This window comes from Tursiops truncatus, chromosome 9 (genome assembly GCF_011762595.2).
Source record: "Tursiops truncatus isolate mTurTru1 chromosome 9, mTurTru1.mat.Y, whole genome shotgun sequence".
NCBI lineage: Eukaryota > Metazoa > Chordata > Mammalia > Artiodactyla > Delphinidae > Tursiops > Tursiops truncatus.
In genome coordinates, this window is record NC_047042.1 from 17737550 (window position 1) to 17755149 (window position 17600).

General features: G+C 47.0%; 1 protein-coding gene across 12 annotated transcripts in view; it reads left to right on the forward strand.

The window, feature by feature from the left end:
• ATXN7L1 (ataxin 7 like 1) overlaps positions 1-17600 on the forward strand; it is a 360884-nt gene that overhangs the window by 218299 nt on the left and 124985 nt on the right. For 9 of the 12 annotated variants that reach the window (XR_012334179.1, XM_073810165.1, XM_073810164.1 and 6 more), the window contains 4 exons: positions 7049-7244; positions 10706-10827; positions 12505-12810; positions 15344-16277. Coding sequence is in view for 11 of the 12 variants with exons in the window: in XM_073810165.1 (XP_073666266.1) it covers positions 7049-7244; positions 10706-10827; positions 12505-12810; positions 15344-16277 (1558 nt within the window). In the remaining variant the exon portion in view is untranslated. The remainder of the gene's footprint in view (positions 1-7048; positions 7245-10705; positions 10828-12504; positions 12811-15343; positions 16278-17600) is intronic. The other 3 variants (XM_073810172.1, XM_073810171.1, XM_073810168.1) reach the window with 1 other exon arrangement.

Sequence of the window (17600 nt, forward strand, 5' to 3'; positions counted from 1 at the left end):
AAAAGCTTTTAAGTTTCATTAGGTCCCATTTGTTTATTTTTGTTTTTATTTCCATTTCTCTAGGAGGTGGGTCAAAAAAGATCTTGCTGTGATTTATATCATGGAGTGTTCTGCCTGTGTTTTCCTCTAAGAGTTTAATGGTGTCTGGCCTTACATCTAGGTCTTTAATCCATTTTGAGTTTATTTTTGTGTATGGTATTAGGGAGTGTTCTCATTTCATTCTTTTACATGTAGCTGTCCAGTTTTCCCAGCACCACTTATTGAAGAGGCTGTCTTTTCTCCACTGTATATTCTTGCCTCCTCTGTCAAAAATAAGGTGAGGGCTTCCTTGGTGGCGCAGTGGCTGAGAGTCCGCCTGCCGATGCAGGGGACACGGGTTTGTGCCCCGGTCCGGGAAGATCCCACATGCCGCGGAGCGGCTGGGTCCGTGAGCCATGGCTGCTGAGCCTGTGTGTCCGCAACGGGAGAGGCCCGTGTACTGCAAAAAATAAAAATAAAAAAATAAGGTGACAGTATGTCCATGGGTTTATCTCTGGGCTTTCTATCCTGTTCCATTGATCTATATTTCTGATTTTGTGCCAGTACCATACTGTCTTTATTACTGTAGCTTTGTAGTATAGCCTGAAGTCAGGGAGCCTGATTCCTCCAGCTCTGTTTTTCTTTCTCAAGATTGCTTTGGCTATTCGGTGTCTTTTATGTTTCCATACAAATTGTGAGATTTTTTTGTTCTAGTTCTGTGAAAAATGCTAGTGGTAGCTTGATAGGGATTGCACTGAATCTGTAGATTGCTTTGGGTAGTAGAGTCATTTTCACAATGTTGATTCTTCCAATCCAAGAACATGGTATATCTCTCCATGTGTTGGTATGACTTTAATTTCTTTCATCAGTGTCTTATAATTTGCTGCATACAGGTCTTTTTTCTCCTTAGGTACGTTTATTCCTAGATATTTTATTCTTTTTGTTGCAATGGTAAATGGGAGTGTTTTCTTAATTTCACTTTCAGAGTTTTCATCATTAGTGTACAGGAATGCAAGAGATTTCTGTGCATTAATTTTGTATCCTGCTACTTTACCAAATTCATTGATTAGCTCTAGTAGTTTTCTGGTAGCATCTTTAGGATTCTCTATGTATAGTATCATGCCATCTGCAAACAGTGACAGCTTTACTTCTCTTTTTCCGATTTGGATTCCTTTTATTTCTTTTTCTTCTCTGATTGCTGTGGCTAAAACTTCCAAAACTATGTTGACTAATAGTGGTGAGAGTGGGCAACATTGTCTTGTTCCTGATCTTGGTGGAAATGGTTTCAGTTTTTCACCATTAAGGATGATGTTGGCAGTGGGTTTGTCATATGTGGCCTTTATTATGTTGAGGTAAGTTCCCTCTCTGTCTACTTTCTGGAGGGTTTTTATCATAAATGGGTGTTGAATTTTGTCGAAAGCTTTCTCTGCATCTATTGAGATGATCATATGGTTTTTCTCCTTCAGTTTGTTAATATGGTGTATCACATTGATTGATTTGCATATATTGAAGAATCCTTGCATTCCTGGGATAAACCCCACTTGATCATGTTGTATGATCCTTTTAATGTGCTGTTGGATTCTGTTTGCCAGTATTTTGTTGAGGATTTTTGCATCAATGTTCATCAGTGATACTGGCCTGTAGTTTTCTTTCTTTGTGACATCTTTGTCTGGTTTGGTATGAGGGTGATGGTGGCCTCATAGAATGAGTTTGGGAGTGTTCCTCCCTCTGCTATATTTTGGAAGAGTTTGAGAAAGAGAGGTGTTAGCTCTTCTCTAAATGTTTGATAGAATTTGCCTGTGAAGCCATCTGGCCTTGGGCTTTTGTTTGTTGGAAGATTTTTAATCACAGTTTCAATTTCTTTGCTTGTGATTGGTCTGTTCATATTTTCTATTTCTTTCTGGTTCAGTCTCGGAAGGTTGTGCATTTCTAAGAATTTATCCATTTCTTCCAGGTTGTCCATTTTATTGGCATATGGTTGCTTGTAGTAATCTCTCATGATCCTTTGTATTTCTGCAGTGTCAGTTGTTACTTCTTTTTGATTTCTATATTTATTGATTTGAGTCTTCTCCCTTTTTTTCTTGATGAGTCTGGCTAATGGTTTATCAATTTTGTTTATCTTCTCAAAGAACCAGCTTTTAGTTTTATTGATTTTTGCTATAGTTTCCTTCATTTCTTTTTCATTTATTTCTGATCTGATCTTTATGATTTCTTTCTGGCTCTCCTTCTGTGGCTTTCTTTTATTCCACCCTCATAGATCTTTTGGCTTCATCTTCAACGTCATTAGCTAGATGGCTACAGCACTTCCAGAGGAAAAAGGTGCAGATGAAGGTGGAGACCACCTTTTCCTTGTGTCTCTTTTTTTTTTTTTAATAGCTGTCCTAGTGGGTGTGAAGTGGTAACTCATTGTGATTTTGATTTGCATTTCCCTAATGACTGATGATGTTGAACATCTTTTCATGTGATTGCTGGTACCATTTATATATCTTTTCTGAGAAATGTCTATTCAAGTTCTTTGCTCATTTAAAAAAAATTTTTTTTAATAAATTTATTTATTTATGGCTGTGTTGGGTCTTCGTTGATGGCCACAGGCTTTCTCTAGTTGCAGAGAGCAAGGGCTACTCTTCACTGAAGTGCATGGGCTTCTCATTGCAGTGGCTTCTCTTGTTGTGGAGCACAGGCTCTAGGCGTGCAGACTCAGTAGTTGTGGCACACGCGCTTACTTGCTTCACGGCATGTGGGATCTTCCCGGACCAGGGATCGAACCCATGTCCCCAGCACTGGCAGGCAGATTCTTAACCACTGTGCCACAAGGGAAGTCCCTAAATTTATTTTTTATTGAAGTATAGTTGAATTACAATGTTGTGTTAATACAGCAAAGTGACTCAGTTATACATATATATACATTTTTTTCATATTCTTTTTCATTATGGTTTATCACAGGATATTGATATTCCTTATGCTATACAGTAAGGTCCTTTGCCCATTATTTTTTAATTTTTAAAAATTTTTTGGCCACACTGTGCGTCTTGCGGGATCTTAGTTCCCTGACCAAGGATCGACCCCAGGCCCCTGCAGTGAAGGTGAGGAGTGTTAATGACTGGACTGCCAGGGAATTCCCTCCTTGTGTCTCTTTTTAAAAGTGAGAAAAATCTTTGCAAAAGCCACCCCCCCCATCGCAAAAAAAAAAAATACATTTTCTTTTATTTCTCATGCACTTTCCCAAACCAATCATTAACGAGATGAATGAGATTCCCATTATTACTTAAGGGGTTAAATGGAGACTAGGATGTCATCACCATGATGATCACCACAGTTCTGTTGATCTCTTTGTTTTTCAGAGCTAATGCCTTTTTTATCCCTTTACTATGATTTTAATATTTTGGGACAGAGGAGATAAATGTGTTCGATCCCTCTGCCCCATTTAACAGTAAATTCTTCAGCCACTTTCTTGCACATACCTGTACTCCTAGCTCACTTTCTTTTATTTTTCTTTCTTTTTGTTATGAAAATTTCCCCATGTACAGAAAAATAGAATAGTATAATGAACACCTGCATACCTAGTTTCAACAGTTTTAATATTTTGCCACTGTGTTGACTTCATCTACATTCTTTTTCGTTTTTTATAAATTTATTTATTTTTTTTATTTTTGGCTGCATTGGGTTTTCGTTGCTGCACACGTGCTCTCTCTAGTTGCAGCGAGCGGGGGCTACTCTTTGTTGTGGTGCGCGGGCTTCTCATTGTGGTGGCTTCTCTTGTTGCAGAGCACGGGCTCTAGGCACACGGGCTTCAGTAGTTGTGGCACGCAGGCTCTAGAGCACAGGCTCAGTAGTTGGGGCACACAGGCTTAGTTGCTCTGCGGCATGTGGGATCTTCCTGGACCAGGGCTCGAACCCGTGTCCCCTGCATTGGCAGGTGGATTCTTAACCACTGTGCCACCAGGGAAGCCCCATCTACATTTTTTGATCTGTTTTGAAGTAAATTGCAGATATCTTGGCATTTCACCCTAAATTTTCAAATGCATCCTTGGAAAGTAAAGGTCTTCTCCTTTATAACTATGATACTAGTATCACACAACAAAATCTGGCTTTTATCTCCCGCAGGATAGGGAGGTCCTAATATGGTGGGGAAAGCTTCAAAAAGAGTCTACCAGAAAGTATGGGAACAACTTAAATGTCCATCAATAGAGTAGTTAAATAAGTTACAATATGTCCATACTATGGAATACTATACTGGGGAATATTAAAATGATGATAGATTTCTATACATGGAAAGATTTCTGCAACATCACTAAGTTTAAAAAAAAAGCATAATAGTATGTACAATGTGATCCAGTTCTTACGCTACTAAATGTAAAATAGATAGCTGGTGGAAAGCAGCCGCATAGCACAGGGAGATCAGCTCGGTGCTTTGTGACCACCTAGAGGGGTGGGATAGGGAGGGTGGGAGGGAGGGAGATGCAAGAGGGAGGAGATATGGGGATATATGTATATGTATAGCTGATTCACTTTGTTATAAACAGAAACTAACACACCATTGTAAAGCAATTATACTCCAATAAAGATGTTTTAAAAAAAATGCATGGGCCTGTTCGCACAGTAAAGAGGTCTGGAAGGATATAAATCAAAATGGAAGTAACACTTGATCTTGAGTGGCAGGTTTACGAATGCTGTTTTCTTTCTTTATATGTTTTGATGTTATCAAAATTGGTTTACCGTTTGGGTCTTCAGCTGTAAACAGGCAACAGTGCTGTTGTCCCTTCTGACACAGGAGAGTAGGGAATGCACCTGGGAGTTGTGTTTTCTGGACTATAGACTTTTAACATGTAGAATGAATGGCATCTTTGTTTTCATAAGGTTGGAAAGTGATAGTTCATAATAAATTATCATACCAACAGAGTTGGTATAATTACACGGGAAAACTACCTGTGGCCTTGTTTGTGGCGTTTTATGGGGTTTCTTTATTTGTAGCATTGTATGCATACATGAAATTTACTATTTTAATTTCTAAGTGTACAGTTTAGTGGCATTAAGGACATTCACGTTGTGGTGCAACCATCACCACCAGCCGTTTCCAGAACTTTTTCATCATCCGGTACTGGAGCTCTGTACCATTAAATACTAACTCCCTGTTCCCAGCGCCTCGTGACCACTGTTCTACTTTTTGTCCCTGTGAATTTGACTACTCTAGGTACCTCGTACAAGCGGTGTCATACAGTATTTGTCCTTTGTGACGGGCTTAGTTCACTTAGCATCATGCCCCCAAGGTTCATCCATGTTGTAGCAGGTGTCAGAATTTCCTTTCTTTTCTTTGTTTTTTTTAAAGGAACATTTATTTAGTTATTTTTGGCTGTGTTGGGTCTTTGTTGCTGCGCGCGGGCTTTCTCTAGTTGCAGCAAGTGGGGGCTACTCTTCATTGCTGTGCGCGGGCTTCTCATTGCAGTGGCTTCTCTTGTTGTGGAGCATGGGCTTTAGGCGCACGGGCTTCAGTAGTTGTGGCTTGTGGGCTCAGTAGTTGTGGCTCATGGGCTCTAGAGTGCAGGCTCAGTAATTGTGGCGCATGGGCTTAGTTGCTCTGTGGCATATGGGATCTTCCCGGACCAGGGATTGAACCCTTGTTCCCTGCATTGGCAGGCGGATTCTTAACCACTGCACCACCAGGGAAGTCCAGAATTTCCTTTCTTTTTAAGACTTAATATTCCATTGGGTGGATATATGGTATGGTAACAATTTCATAAAGCCATAGTTTAGTATCTGTTTGTAGAGCTGTCTTGTTTATCCATTCATCTGTTGATGGACATTGGGGTTGTTTCTACCTTTGTGGCTTTGTTTTTACACGACTCTGCTTTGGGGATCTGGTTTGAACTCAGGAATTTGACACCTAGAAAGATTTCAAAACAACAAAGAGTCCAGGGTGAAAATGAGGGAGAAGGGAGACGCATGAGTAAAAGCTGCTTCGTGTTGCTTGAAGGGGCAGCTTTCAAAGCAGAACACAGAAAACCTTTTTATTTATTTATTTATTTATTTTTTTTTAAGATCCTGATTTTTTTTCCTCCAAATCTTTTTCACCCAATCTTTCTCCCTGGTCAATCACCTCATGAAAGTGGAGAGCAGTAAAAACAACAAACAACTAGCTTCCACCGTTCTTCTAACTCTTCTCCTGAGGTGTATGTTTCGTTTAGCTCTTTGCTGCTCAGGAAGCATTAGTGCCACGTCTTACTGTGACTGATGCTGCTTTTCTATAAGCTTAGCCATAATTGAAATGAGATCTGTTGGATTGTTTATACGCATAGAATTCATTCATTCCTTCATTGAGAAACATATTTCTTCAACGCCTACTGTTGAGTCAGTCATGCCAGCCTGTGGGTCTAGAGGCTTGTCAAAAATTAAACGGAAACAATCATCCTCAGAAGACACAATTAAACTGCATGTGGTTTGATATATTAAGAAACAGGCTTGGCTGTGGGGAAAGGAACTTGTGGCCCCATGGCTGGGACAAACCATTTTTTCATGTCGGTATGGTAACAATTTCATAAAGCCATCGTTTAGTAGCTGTGTGTGTAGGGCTGTCTTTTGTCATCACTGATATTTTGTTGATTGATTTGAACTTATTTATCTGGTTGATCTTCCCATCAGGTCCACTTTCAAAGAGAAGCAACTGCAGGGCAAGTACAAATTACTTACATGCAAATGAATGAATAGTTGTAAGTGAATTCTAGAAGATTAGTTTTAAGTTAAATTAACTCTTTGTCACATTGGCTTCTATTTTTGTAGTTTCTATTCCTCTTACACTGTTGGAGTTGTCCCTGACGCCCAAATTCAAGCAGGGCAGAGCCTCAGCTCCAACCTGTAGAGAGCTGGTCGCTGCTCACCCTCTCAGCCTGAATTTTCCCCTTGTGCAGATTTGCCATTGATCCGCCTTCCTTAATGTATCTGGAAGGCTGACTGGTCTGCCTTCTGAGCTCCATGAAACTGGGTGGATCTTGTTCCCTCGGAAAAGTTGATTCTGTTTGCTCTCTCTTGCCCTTAGACCATCATCTGCAAATAGCATAAGCAGCAGTACATCTTCAAATCACAGTGGCTACACTCCGGAACCCCCTCTACCCCCAGTTGGAGGTGACCTCGCCAGCCGACTGTCAAGTGATGAAGGGGAGATGGACGGAGCCGACGAATCCGAGAAGTTATTAGACTGTCATTTCTCCACCCACCACCCCAGACCTCTTGCGGTAGGCCTTCTTCTGTTTCCATCCAGGCGTTGTTTCCCCCTGTGCTTTGCAGTATTTAGGTGACTGTGTCCTACAATGGCATCCTTCCTAAGGAGAGGCCTCCGGGACAGTGTTTTACGAAAGGGCTTCCCCTGAGGTTGAATGATTACCTTAGAAATCCCCTCTGAAAATCACAGAAGGAAAGGTAAGGGCTCCCAGCTGATTTTAATCCTTTAAACACCTGAGTATTTGTGGTCCACCTGGAAGCGATAATGCTTGAGAAACGGTGTTTATAGAAGAGCACGGGGAACTGACCTTCCTGCCTTGCCCGTCCACGGGGAGCCTCTGATTTCAAGAGTTAGTCTAGCTCACCTGCCTTGGAAACTGTCTCTGAGCAGTGTTCCAGGTGCCAGTCCTGGCTGGTTTGCTCCCCTGTTGGTTCTGAGTTTTATTGTTATTAGTAGGTGTGATGATATGGCACCAGAACTGAGTGTGTGTGTGTGTGTGTGTGTGTGTGTGTGTGTGTGCAGGAAAGAAGGAAGCATTTCATGTCCGCGTGATTGTTGATTAACGAAAAGGTCAGTTTCTTCCCAGTTCCTTGAAAGAATCCACTTTAACAATTCAGAAGGTCATGGAAATCGAGGTGGGTGGTATAAGGAGGCATGAGCTGGAGGCTTGTTTGTGTTTGCCCTACGAGCACTTAAGAAGGGACTGCCTGGTGCTTCCATCACAGAGCCGAATTCAGGGAGGCTGGGAACGTTGGACCCCACAGCCGGTTTGCTCTGTTCCCAGCTTCAGCCCTGCAAGATTAGCTTTGACTGTCCCAAGATGGCATGAACTGTGTAGGTGAAATCAACCGTGCATCACGATAGAGTGAGTCCCTCCTCCCTTCTATCAGCATGATGAATGAAGGCCAAATTCACTTCCTGTTTCTGGGGAGGACGGTGACCTGTACTTCACCAACAGCCTGAGACTTTGCCTCTTGGCTAGTGCAAAAATAGGGGCAGTCAGGAATGCTTCTGACGGCCAGTAATAGAAAACAACTCATACAGTGTGTGCACTTCGGTCATTTACTTGTCTCATATAACAAGGAGTCTAGAGGTGAGAGCTCCCAGGCTTGGTTCAGCATCTCCTCAATGTCCTGCTGCTGAGGGAGAATCTCTGCAACCCTCTTTGCCTTTCACGCACAGTCTGGATGTGTCAGCTCGAGCTCCAATATCACATCCTCACCCAGTAGCACTCTACAAAGCGGGGAAAGGGACAAACAGAAAGGGAGTCTGCTTCTAAGATGCTATCTTATGTCATTTCTTAGGGAAGAAAAATCTTCCTATGAGCACCCCCAGCAGACCTTCCCTTCCATCAACCAGAAGTAGGTCATGTGCCCAGCCCTATACCAATCAGTGGCAGAGAAGGATAGGATTGTAGTAGCACAGAATGAAACCTGCCGTGATTTCATCCCAGAGTTCTGGGAAGAGACCTACCTTCCCTGCTCACTGTGTGGTTCTGTTAGCAAGGAAAAGGCAGGGAGAGCTGGGGGGTGGGGGGGGGGGGTTGGGGGCGGGTAGCAGTTGATGAACTTGGCAACCAGTAGGGTCTGCCACAGTGGCCAGTGCAGCGAGGATCACCAGCCCTACCTGGGGCATCATAGGCGACCAAGGACAGGAGCCTCTGGGGCACTGAGCGTTGCATGTGTGTTGAATTAGAGACATAGGTAGCACAGACAGTAAGAGGCCTCCAGCTTCCAAGTCTGAAAGGGAGACAGGGCTGTCTACCAGAAGGCCAGACTCTGGAGCACATCAAGATCTTTGTCCAAATGACAAGCTGCCAGGCTACAGTGGATTAGCTCAACTCAGAGCCTGGCAGATTTGTGTGCCCTTCATGTTTTGCTGATTTAAATGGAAAGGCCACGGATTCGTTTCTTTGCTTTGTCCTTTCTCTCACGGCCAACTGATACATTAAATCAATTTTTGTAATGAACACTTGTTCAGGGTGTCTTTAGCAAGGAGATGAAAGAAGAAAAGATGTCTGGACCTGGACCGGCTCCCACATGCTGCTGGGGACCGGCTTCCACGTGGGAGAACTCCCTTTGTATGTTTTAGTACTTGGCCAGTAAGCCCTTAATGTGCGGAAAAGAATTTTTCATCAGGAGTACCAGATTTGATGGGAGGCAAGATTTTAGGGTAACCCCACCCCAAACATAAGCAGAAACAAAACAAAGGGAAGGTCTTGCGTTTCCTCCTAAGAACTGTTCCAAAGGCTGGTTCCAGGAAGGATTTGTGGAATGAGTGCCAACCCAGCACTGTGTCTGGGATGGAGGCCAGGGAGCTGCTGGGAGAGGCCTGGGGGAGGGGGAAAAACGCAGTTGAGTTATAGAGTCATATTTGCAGACTCGCTTGAGCTCTGACCAGGCAAATGTCACCTCCTCAGAAGCCGCTTCTTACCTGTCTGTCTGCCGGCCTGGTTGTCCTAACATCATCATTAAATGACGTTTATCAAACATCTAACGGCTCATATTTCAGCCCCGTGTTTTAAGTGTGATAGTTCGTTCTGAACACTTTGTAGGACCTTATCTCTGTAATCCATCCTTTAGCCTAAATCTCTTCTCATATTGAGAAGAGAATGGGGTCCCTGACCTTTATACGTTTATAATCATCAAGACAGGCACAGAAGCATGCAATATAATGTAATACAGCCACCTAGCGATTCCCAGGTGGGAAAGTAATGAAGTATGTGTAGGTGTCTGTGGGAGTTCAGAGCGGCAGCGTGAGTCAGATAAAGGTCGCTGGAAAGGAGAGTCTTAATTAGGACCCTGAGGGAGGGGAGAATTGCACTTGGCCGAGAGAAGAGGGGAGGAGACAGAGGCAGGCCGAGGGGGCAGCAGAAGCGTGGGCGCAGAGGCAGTGATGTGTCCCAGGGCAGCCTGGACGCGCCGATGGGAGAGGAGATGAGGCAGCACCAGGAGAGGACGGAGTTCAGCCCAGCTGGGAGGGAGCCGGCTCCGCTGACAACAGGTAGGAACGGTATGACCCACTGGCAGGAGAAGCTCAGGACCAGCCGTTTCCATTACCGTGATGGGAAGCAGAGAACCACCGTCTTCCTTGAGAAGATGACAGCTGTGACAAGCCCGTGGTGCTGACACACTACCCGGCTACTGGCTGCTGTTGGTTTGGGTTTGGTTTTGTTTTGTTTTTCAACCTAAAATGCTGGCTCAATTCCAGGTATAGAGAAGGTAGCCCTCAATGCTACAGAAGACCGAATGTCACTATTGTTGAGTCATCCTGTGAGGTTCTGCAGAAAATCTAGGAGCTCAAACTGAAGCACCACAGAAATATTTTTGGCTTCGGTACTATTTTGCTTCTTTATTTTGAGGAAAACTGTACCCCTGTGTGTTTTTATGCAAATGTTATTTTTCTGTGTAGAGCTTATATTAGCTTATTAACCTGTAATCAAAATTAAAATCGTTTTTGTTTTCCCCCTCACAGTTTTGCTCATTTGGGAGTCGCCTCATGGGCCGAGGGTACTATGTGTTTGATAGAAGATGGGACCGTTTTCGATTCGCACTAAACTCCATGGTAGAAAAACACTTGAATTCACAGATGTGGAAGTAAGTGAGCGGTTTTTGTGCAATATGAGATCTGAGCTGCTCCACAACTATCTGAACCCCAGCTTTCTAAATGAATGTCACTAGTTGGTTTTTGTTTGTTTGGTTGGTTGGTTTTTTGCGGTACGCGGGCCTCTCACTGTCGCGGCTTCTCCCGTTGTGGAGCACGGCCTCTGGACGCGCAGGCTCAGGGCCATGGCTCACGGGCCCAGCCGCTCTGCGGCGTGTGGGATCCTCCCGGACCGGGGCACGAACCCGCGTCCCCTGCATCGGCAGGTGGACTCCCAACCACTGCGCCACCAGGGAAGCCCACTAGTTGGTTTTTTATTGAACAAAATGATTCTGAAATCAGGGTGCGTGATTAATTCTTAAATGTCAGCCCCTCTTCTTGGTTGCCTATATTTTTCAGAGACAATGTGTGGTATGCTTTGTCTTCTTTGGAGATCCCTTTTGTGTTGGTAATCTTCTAAACTAAATGAAAAGGGATTAGATAAGACCTTGTTTATTTAACAGTGTTAAAGGGCCTTTTTGCTATGACTAAGACCACCTAAGGATATTAAGAATATGCTTCAGTTTGTGATGTTAATGCTACAGTGTCAATACTAAACATTTCCTAAGGGTTATGGACCAACTTGTAATTGTTTAATGTCCTGTGCAAAAGTACGTACCACAACCAACAGGGCAGATCGGGGCCATGTTGCCAAGTTGGTTAAGCTTGTCTCTGGCCCTTCCCACCTCCCTATAGGACTCTCTCCTCACCTCTATGCATACTTCTCTCTACCCTAAACCCAGCTTATGTCCCATTTCTCTATGGTCCTTTTATTCTCCAACACCTCTCGATGTATTTGCATTTTAATAGATTCATGAAAAGGGGAAAAGCCTTCTTGACTTAGGGAAATGCTGTTGTACAGGAAGACGGGGCTAGACCCTCTCAAACCATAGCACGTAAAGAGCTGCCATTCCGGCCACTTGGTAATGCCAGGCCAACGCCCTGGCTACCTCCAGCCCCCAGTCCTGCAAAGGTGAGCTTTTGAGATCTCAGAATCCACAGAATCATGGATTCCTCAGCTCTAAGCCCAGATGGTCCAGGAGAGCCAACACCAAGCCCCTCACCCTGCCCAGTGAAGCCCAGGAAAGGCCAGGAAGGCATTCCTGAGAAATAGGGTAGGATGGGAACAGAATTCAAAACCTCCCCTCTCCCAGGTCTCCTCCACTCTCCCAGGCAATGATGGCATCCCAGCGCCTATTCACCACGATGCCCAAAGAGCTTCCAGAACTTCTAGAAGTAAGCCCCACCGTGCCTGCAGTAAGCTCTCATAGCGGACTTAGGACGACACATTGACACTGCCTGTGAAGTAGGAAAGGGCCACAAGAGAAGCTTGTCATTTCTTCTCCCTTAAGTGACTGCCCAGTGTGTCTCAAAGGCACCCCGATATCTACCTGTGTCCTTTCTAAACAGCACCCGATGGGCTGTGTGCGGGGTTACTGTGTTCTCGGTATTTGGTGACTTATCCCTCTGCGCGGGTCCCCCAGCACGGCAGCCAGCGCCGGTGACTCTGCAGCTCTGTGCTCTCCTGTGTTGTGGAAGTGTAAATCCCGGGCACGTGGAAGGAATGTGTTGATCTGTATTTCGCTGCCTGGTGTCCTGTCAGCTCAAGTCCATATTCCTTTCCTCCTCAGGCACAGAAACCCGAGCCACAGGGCATCAGGTCCCTCCCCCCTTTTCAGGACTTGTCTAACCAATCTGCTGTCACTGAGCAACATTGGGGCTGCCTGGGTGTCAACTCTGGAGAGCGTAGCACCCCGCTGCCCTCTCAACCTCACTGCCCAAACCCCAGGCCCCGACGGGCCCGAACCTGGAGGGATGGCAGCCGATGGGGGCGTGGAAGACATTAGGAAGAAAAGGAACGGCCAAGACTCTTTTTTCTTTAACAAGCATTTAACTCTGCATCAGGAGACGCCAACACAGTATTCTCTTTCAGCCAGGTCAGCATCTGGATCTCCATGCCAGCTGGCAGGGGAGGATGGGCACTGTAATTTATTCGCATCTGTGGGCTTTTGTATGGGACTTCCCTAGGCCAGCGTGCAAAGCTTCAGCTGGGACACAGCCCGCCAAGCTGAAATCCGCTGCCATTTGGCACCTGGAAGAGCACATTAACTGTCTAGCGTGGGGGGAAGGGGTCCCCGGAGACAGTGAGCTGCCACATGCCCCTCTCCCTGCTGCTCCCCTACCCCTTCTCCCCTCCTGACTCTGCTGTCCATTAAGGATGAGTGGGGAGAGGAAGGAAAGAGGTAGAGAGTGTGCAGAAAAAGAGCACCCACCCCAGTGCTGAGTGTCAGCCAGGGCACGCTGAGGACTTCAGCTCTGCCGGTCAGCACAAGCTGAAACCTGAATGTGTACAAATAAAATAAAATAACAAATCGGGACCCTCAGAGTAGATCCCAGTTAAGGTCATCGCTGGGGGTCCTCTCTAAATGAGCCATCTGGTATTTGTAAATAACTTTTTATTACAAGGCACTGCCAAACCTCCGCCCCTATGGACACCTATCCGTAGTTTAGCTGGTACGGAACTTAAGTGAAGGAGAGACTTGAGTGGGATGCCTAGAGAATCCCAGGAGTCAGTAGCCAGCGGAGACGGTGCGGTGTGCTGACACCACACGCTCTGAGAAATGGGCCCTGGTGCTGTTAGGAAGGGGTTGTGCGGTGCCAGACAGTTGTAAGGGCATGTTTAGACCTTTCCGATCTGATTAATGGGAGTCCTTGCCTGGCATGCATAGTTATGTCGCTGCTGAGAAGTCACCTGCTCACCCATCCACCACCCACCCATCCATCCATCCATTCAGTCATTCATTCATTGCAACAAGTACCACTAATGGAGCCCCAGTTTAGCGTTGACAGGGATCTTTTACTCTCTTCAGGCTCGAGAGAAAATAGATTTTCAAACACCGTCACAGCCACAGTGGGTTTGGCAATGTTTTTCTCCTATATTTGATCTCCTGAGTCTGATGTTTTCAGGGACACTGCGCTTATATATTCAAGGCTTCCTCTGGATTCCACCCTAGAGGTGGAAGCCATGGGCTTCAGCAAACTGCAGGCAGAAAACTGCATCCTCAAAGAGAGCAGGGCTAGGAGAGGCATTTCCTCCTCAGCGGTGCCTCTTCCCAGCGCTGCCTGCCTCACCCCGATGCTGCGGCTGGGAGGGTGGCCTCCAAGGAGAAAAGGGAGGCCCCATTTCACACCTGCCCGCCTTCAAGAGCTGTTTTCGAAGCTCTTGAACGAAGCAGAGCTTGTTCCTAATTTCTGGGGAGCCCAGCTACACGGAACATGATTTCCAGCAGAAACAGGGAGTGGGGAGCAAGGTGAGAAACAGGAAAGAACCAGTTTGAAAATACTCACCTGGCTCCTGAGGTCAGTATCCTTTCCTGAAAAGTCAGGGACATGGTGACCCGGAGGCCCCTGTGCCCCTCTCAGTCCCCAGAGTAGCAGCAACATGGCCCCAAGCCATGGTTTGGAAGTAGAAGCTGTTTCCAGCACACGTCAAAAGACAGAGTTTGCGGGGAGGCCCCCAGAGTAACCCACCACCTGGGGCTGGCCCGGGCTCCACGGAGCGTGAGGCAGGGACCTTGCTCCCAGGTGCCCCCAGCTTTCAGGAAGACCTCCGCCCCGTTCAGATGCTCTCCTGCACTTATCTTCCGAGCAAGCTAGAAATTCCTGATCCCCTTCTCTGAATCCATGAGGGTCCCTGTACCCTTCCCCCTTCCTAACAGAGGGACAGGAAGACCTGCTGAAGGGCAGCCATACCCCAAAGATAGCTCCTGAGTGATCGCTGAGGCAGGGTGAGGTGAAGGGGGAAAAAAAACAGAGCCAACAGCCGGGAGCTGACGTGGAAGTGCCTCTCTACAGGGTAACCCAGAGGCTGCAGGCAGCGAGGGCAGGGGGACTCTGGCCTGTGGGGAGAGAGGTGACTCCCAGATCTCCTCCCGTCAAGAGCAGGGTGGAGAGGCGGGGCACAGGAGGGGTGGGAGGCCCTGAGGGGCAGGGGCTGCAGGGGCACAGGGGACGCTCTGGCCCACGTGTGCAGGTGGCCAAGCCCCGTCCTCACGCCTCTTACTTCAAGCCAGGACCTGAGTGTGAAATGACCCCTTCTCATTAAAAATTACCTTTGTCACTGCCAGGGGAGAAAACAACAGAGGGGGATACTGCTGGGGAAGTTTCTATTCTAAATAACATTCGCCTTTTATTCATGAACCCAAATCAGCCATTATCCAGTAGCCAAGCATGGAGAAAAGGATCTGAAAACCTGAAAGTAATTAAAACTAGGTTGCTGGATGTTGCAATGGGGGGAACTATAGGGAAGGGCCATAATTCAGACTTTGCCATCCTTCAAGGCTTCATTTTCCATTGTCTGGTTCTGCCAGGGATTTCTCTGTAGCCCTGATGCTCACACTTAGCCGAGCTTCTGGAGCAATGCCAAACCTATTTCTCACTGTTTCTCTTTCACTCTTCTCTCATGTTTAGGAAGATCCCTCCTGCGGCAGATAGCCCCATGCCCTCGCCAGCAGCCCACATCACCACCCCTGTTCCAGCATCCGTTTTACAGCCTTTCAGCAACCCCAGTGCTGTGTATCTTCCTTCAGCTCCCATCAGCTCGAGACTCACCTCTTCTTACATAATGACATCAGCCATGCTCTCCAATGCAGCTTTTGTGACATCGCCGGACCCAAGCGCCCTCATGTCACACACCACAGCTTTCCCTCATGTGGCCGCAACCCTCAGCATCATGGACTCAACATTCAAGGCCCCATCTGCCGTGTCCCCGATACCAGCTGTCATCCCTTCCCCATCCCACAAGCCATCCAAAACCAAAACCAGCAAATCCTCAAAAGTCAAAGACCTGTCCGCCCATAGTGACGAGTCTCCAAGTAACAAAAAGAGGAAGCCGCCGTCTTCGACTTCCGCCTCTCCCTCCGTATCCCTGCAGACATCCCTCTCCCCATTATCAGGGCCCCACAAAAAGAACTGTGTTTTGAATGCCAGTTCAGCTTTGAACTCCTATCAGGCAGCCCCTCCCTATAACAGTCTGTCTGTGCACAACTCAAACAACGGGGTGAGCCCACTCAGTGCCAAACTGGAGCCCTCAGGACGGACCTCGCTGCCCGGCGGCCCTACAGACTTAGTGAGACACATGGGCTCGGGGGGCGGCAGCAGTGACTCCTGTCCCCTCTCTGTGCCCTCCCTTGCAGGGGACCTCTCTCTGGCCTCACACAATGCCGTGTCTTCTCTGCCCCTCTCTTTTGACAAATCAGAAGGAAAAAAGCGTAAGAACTCAAGTTCTAGTAGCAAAGCCTGTAAAATCACTAAAATGCCTGGAATGAATAGCGTTCACAGAAAGAACCCACCCAGCCTTCTTGCACCGGTGCCCGATCCCGTTAACAGCACCTCCTCTCGGCAGGTAAGGGACCCGTCCTTCCAGGAGCCTTCTGGCACCGCCCGGGGATGGTGGGAGGGGGAGCAGGGCAGCGCCCCCCCCCCCTTAGCTATGTGGCCCAGGCAGGTGGCCCAGACAGGTGGCCCAGACAGGTAACGCAAGCATGAGTCCCATCCTCGTTCTTCCCGTGGGCAATTCCACCCTCTGCTCTAAGAGCAATTTATCTAACAGATACTTTCTACAGTCTCCACGCACTAGGCACTGTTCTGAGTCCTATGTGAGCATCCCCTCATTTAATCCTCACAGCAACCCAGCGAGGTTGATGCAATTGTAATCACCACTTTACAGATGAGCAAACTGAGGCACAGAGAGGTTCTGAGTTCCATCACCTCACTCTATTGTATATCTGGAGTTCTGAGGACGATATCATTGAAGAGGTCTATTGCCAAGCAGTTTTATCTGATCTATTGGCATCCCCTTAGGAAGAACCTGAGGCCCAGCCAGGTTAAATGGTGACCTGGGTCCCACCTGGGGGTGGGAGCGCATGTTTCTGGGGACTATTCTTCTCACTTTACCAGGCTCCCTACTCCTAAGATAACCCTTCCCTTCCTAAAGTATCGCTGCAGCTCACACCAACTGGCATAGAAGTGTTCAAGGCCACTGTACACAGAGGAGGGTGTACCGTGAGGGGAGCTGGGGGAATGGGAAATGATCCAAGAAGAACTCGTGTTTCTTTCCCTTGAGCCCTGTTCGCATCCTCAAGTCTAGTCTTCCTCTCGAGCTGGGAAGGCTGCTTAGGAAACCCTCCCACCTGACTGTCTGTGTGTAGAGGAGGGAGCAAAGGCAGGTAGGGGGCAGCCTGGGGTCCCTTTGAGCTGAGTCCAGCGGGAGGGACCTCCCAGGACAGCGTGCAGGGATGGTAGCAGCAGCCCCAGGCCGACAGCCACAGAACTCAGTGGGCCAGCCCTGTCTGGGGATGGGGACTTTGGAGACATGAGAGGCAGTTGTTTAAAAGATGTTTTCACGTTTTGCATCATCTCTGTGTGAGACTTGTTAAAACTTCGTGAAGAGAACCTCTTGAGGGGAATTCACAAAACACAGGTAAACACACAAGAAACAGCAAGTTTGGATCTCAAGGGCCAGACAAGCTGCAACCGAGGCCAAGGTTGTGGCAGTGGGGGATGGACATAGGTCCTCTCATCAGAGCCCAGGTACTCGCACACATCTGCAGTTCCAGGGGTGCAGAGGAGGGGACCAGCACCCACAGGGTCCCCCAGAGACTAAACTACTGGTTGGTGCCACCTCCAGGTCTCAGGATGGAGGGCAGATCCAGGGCTTCCTAAACTT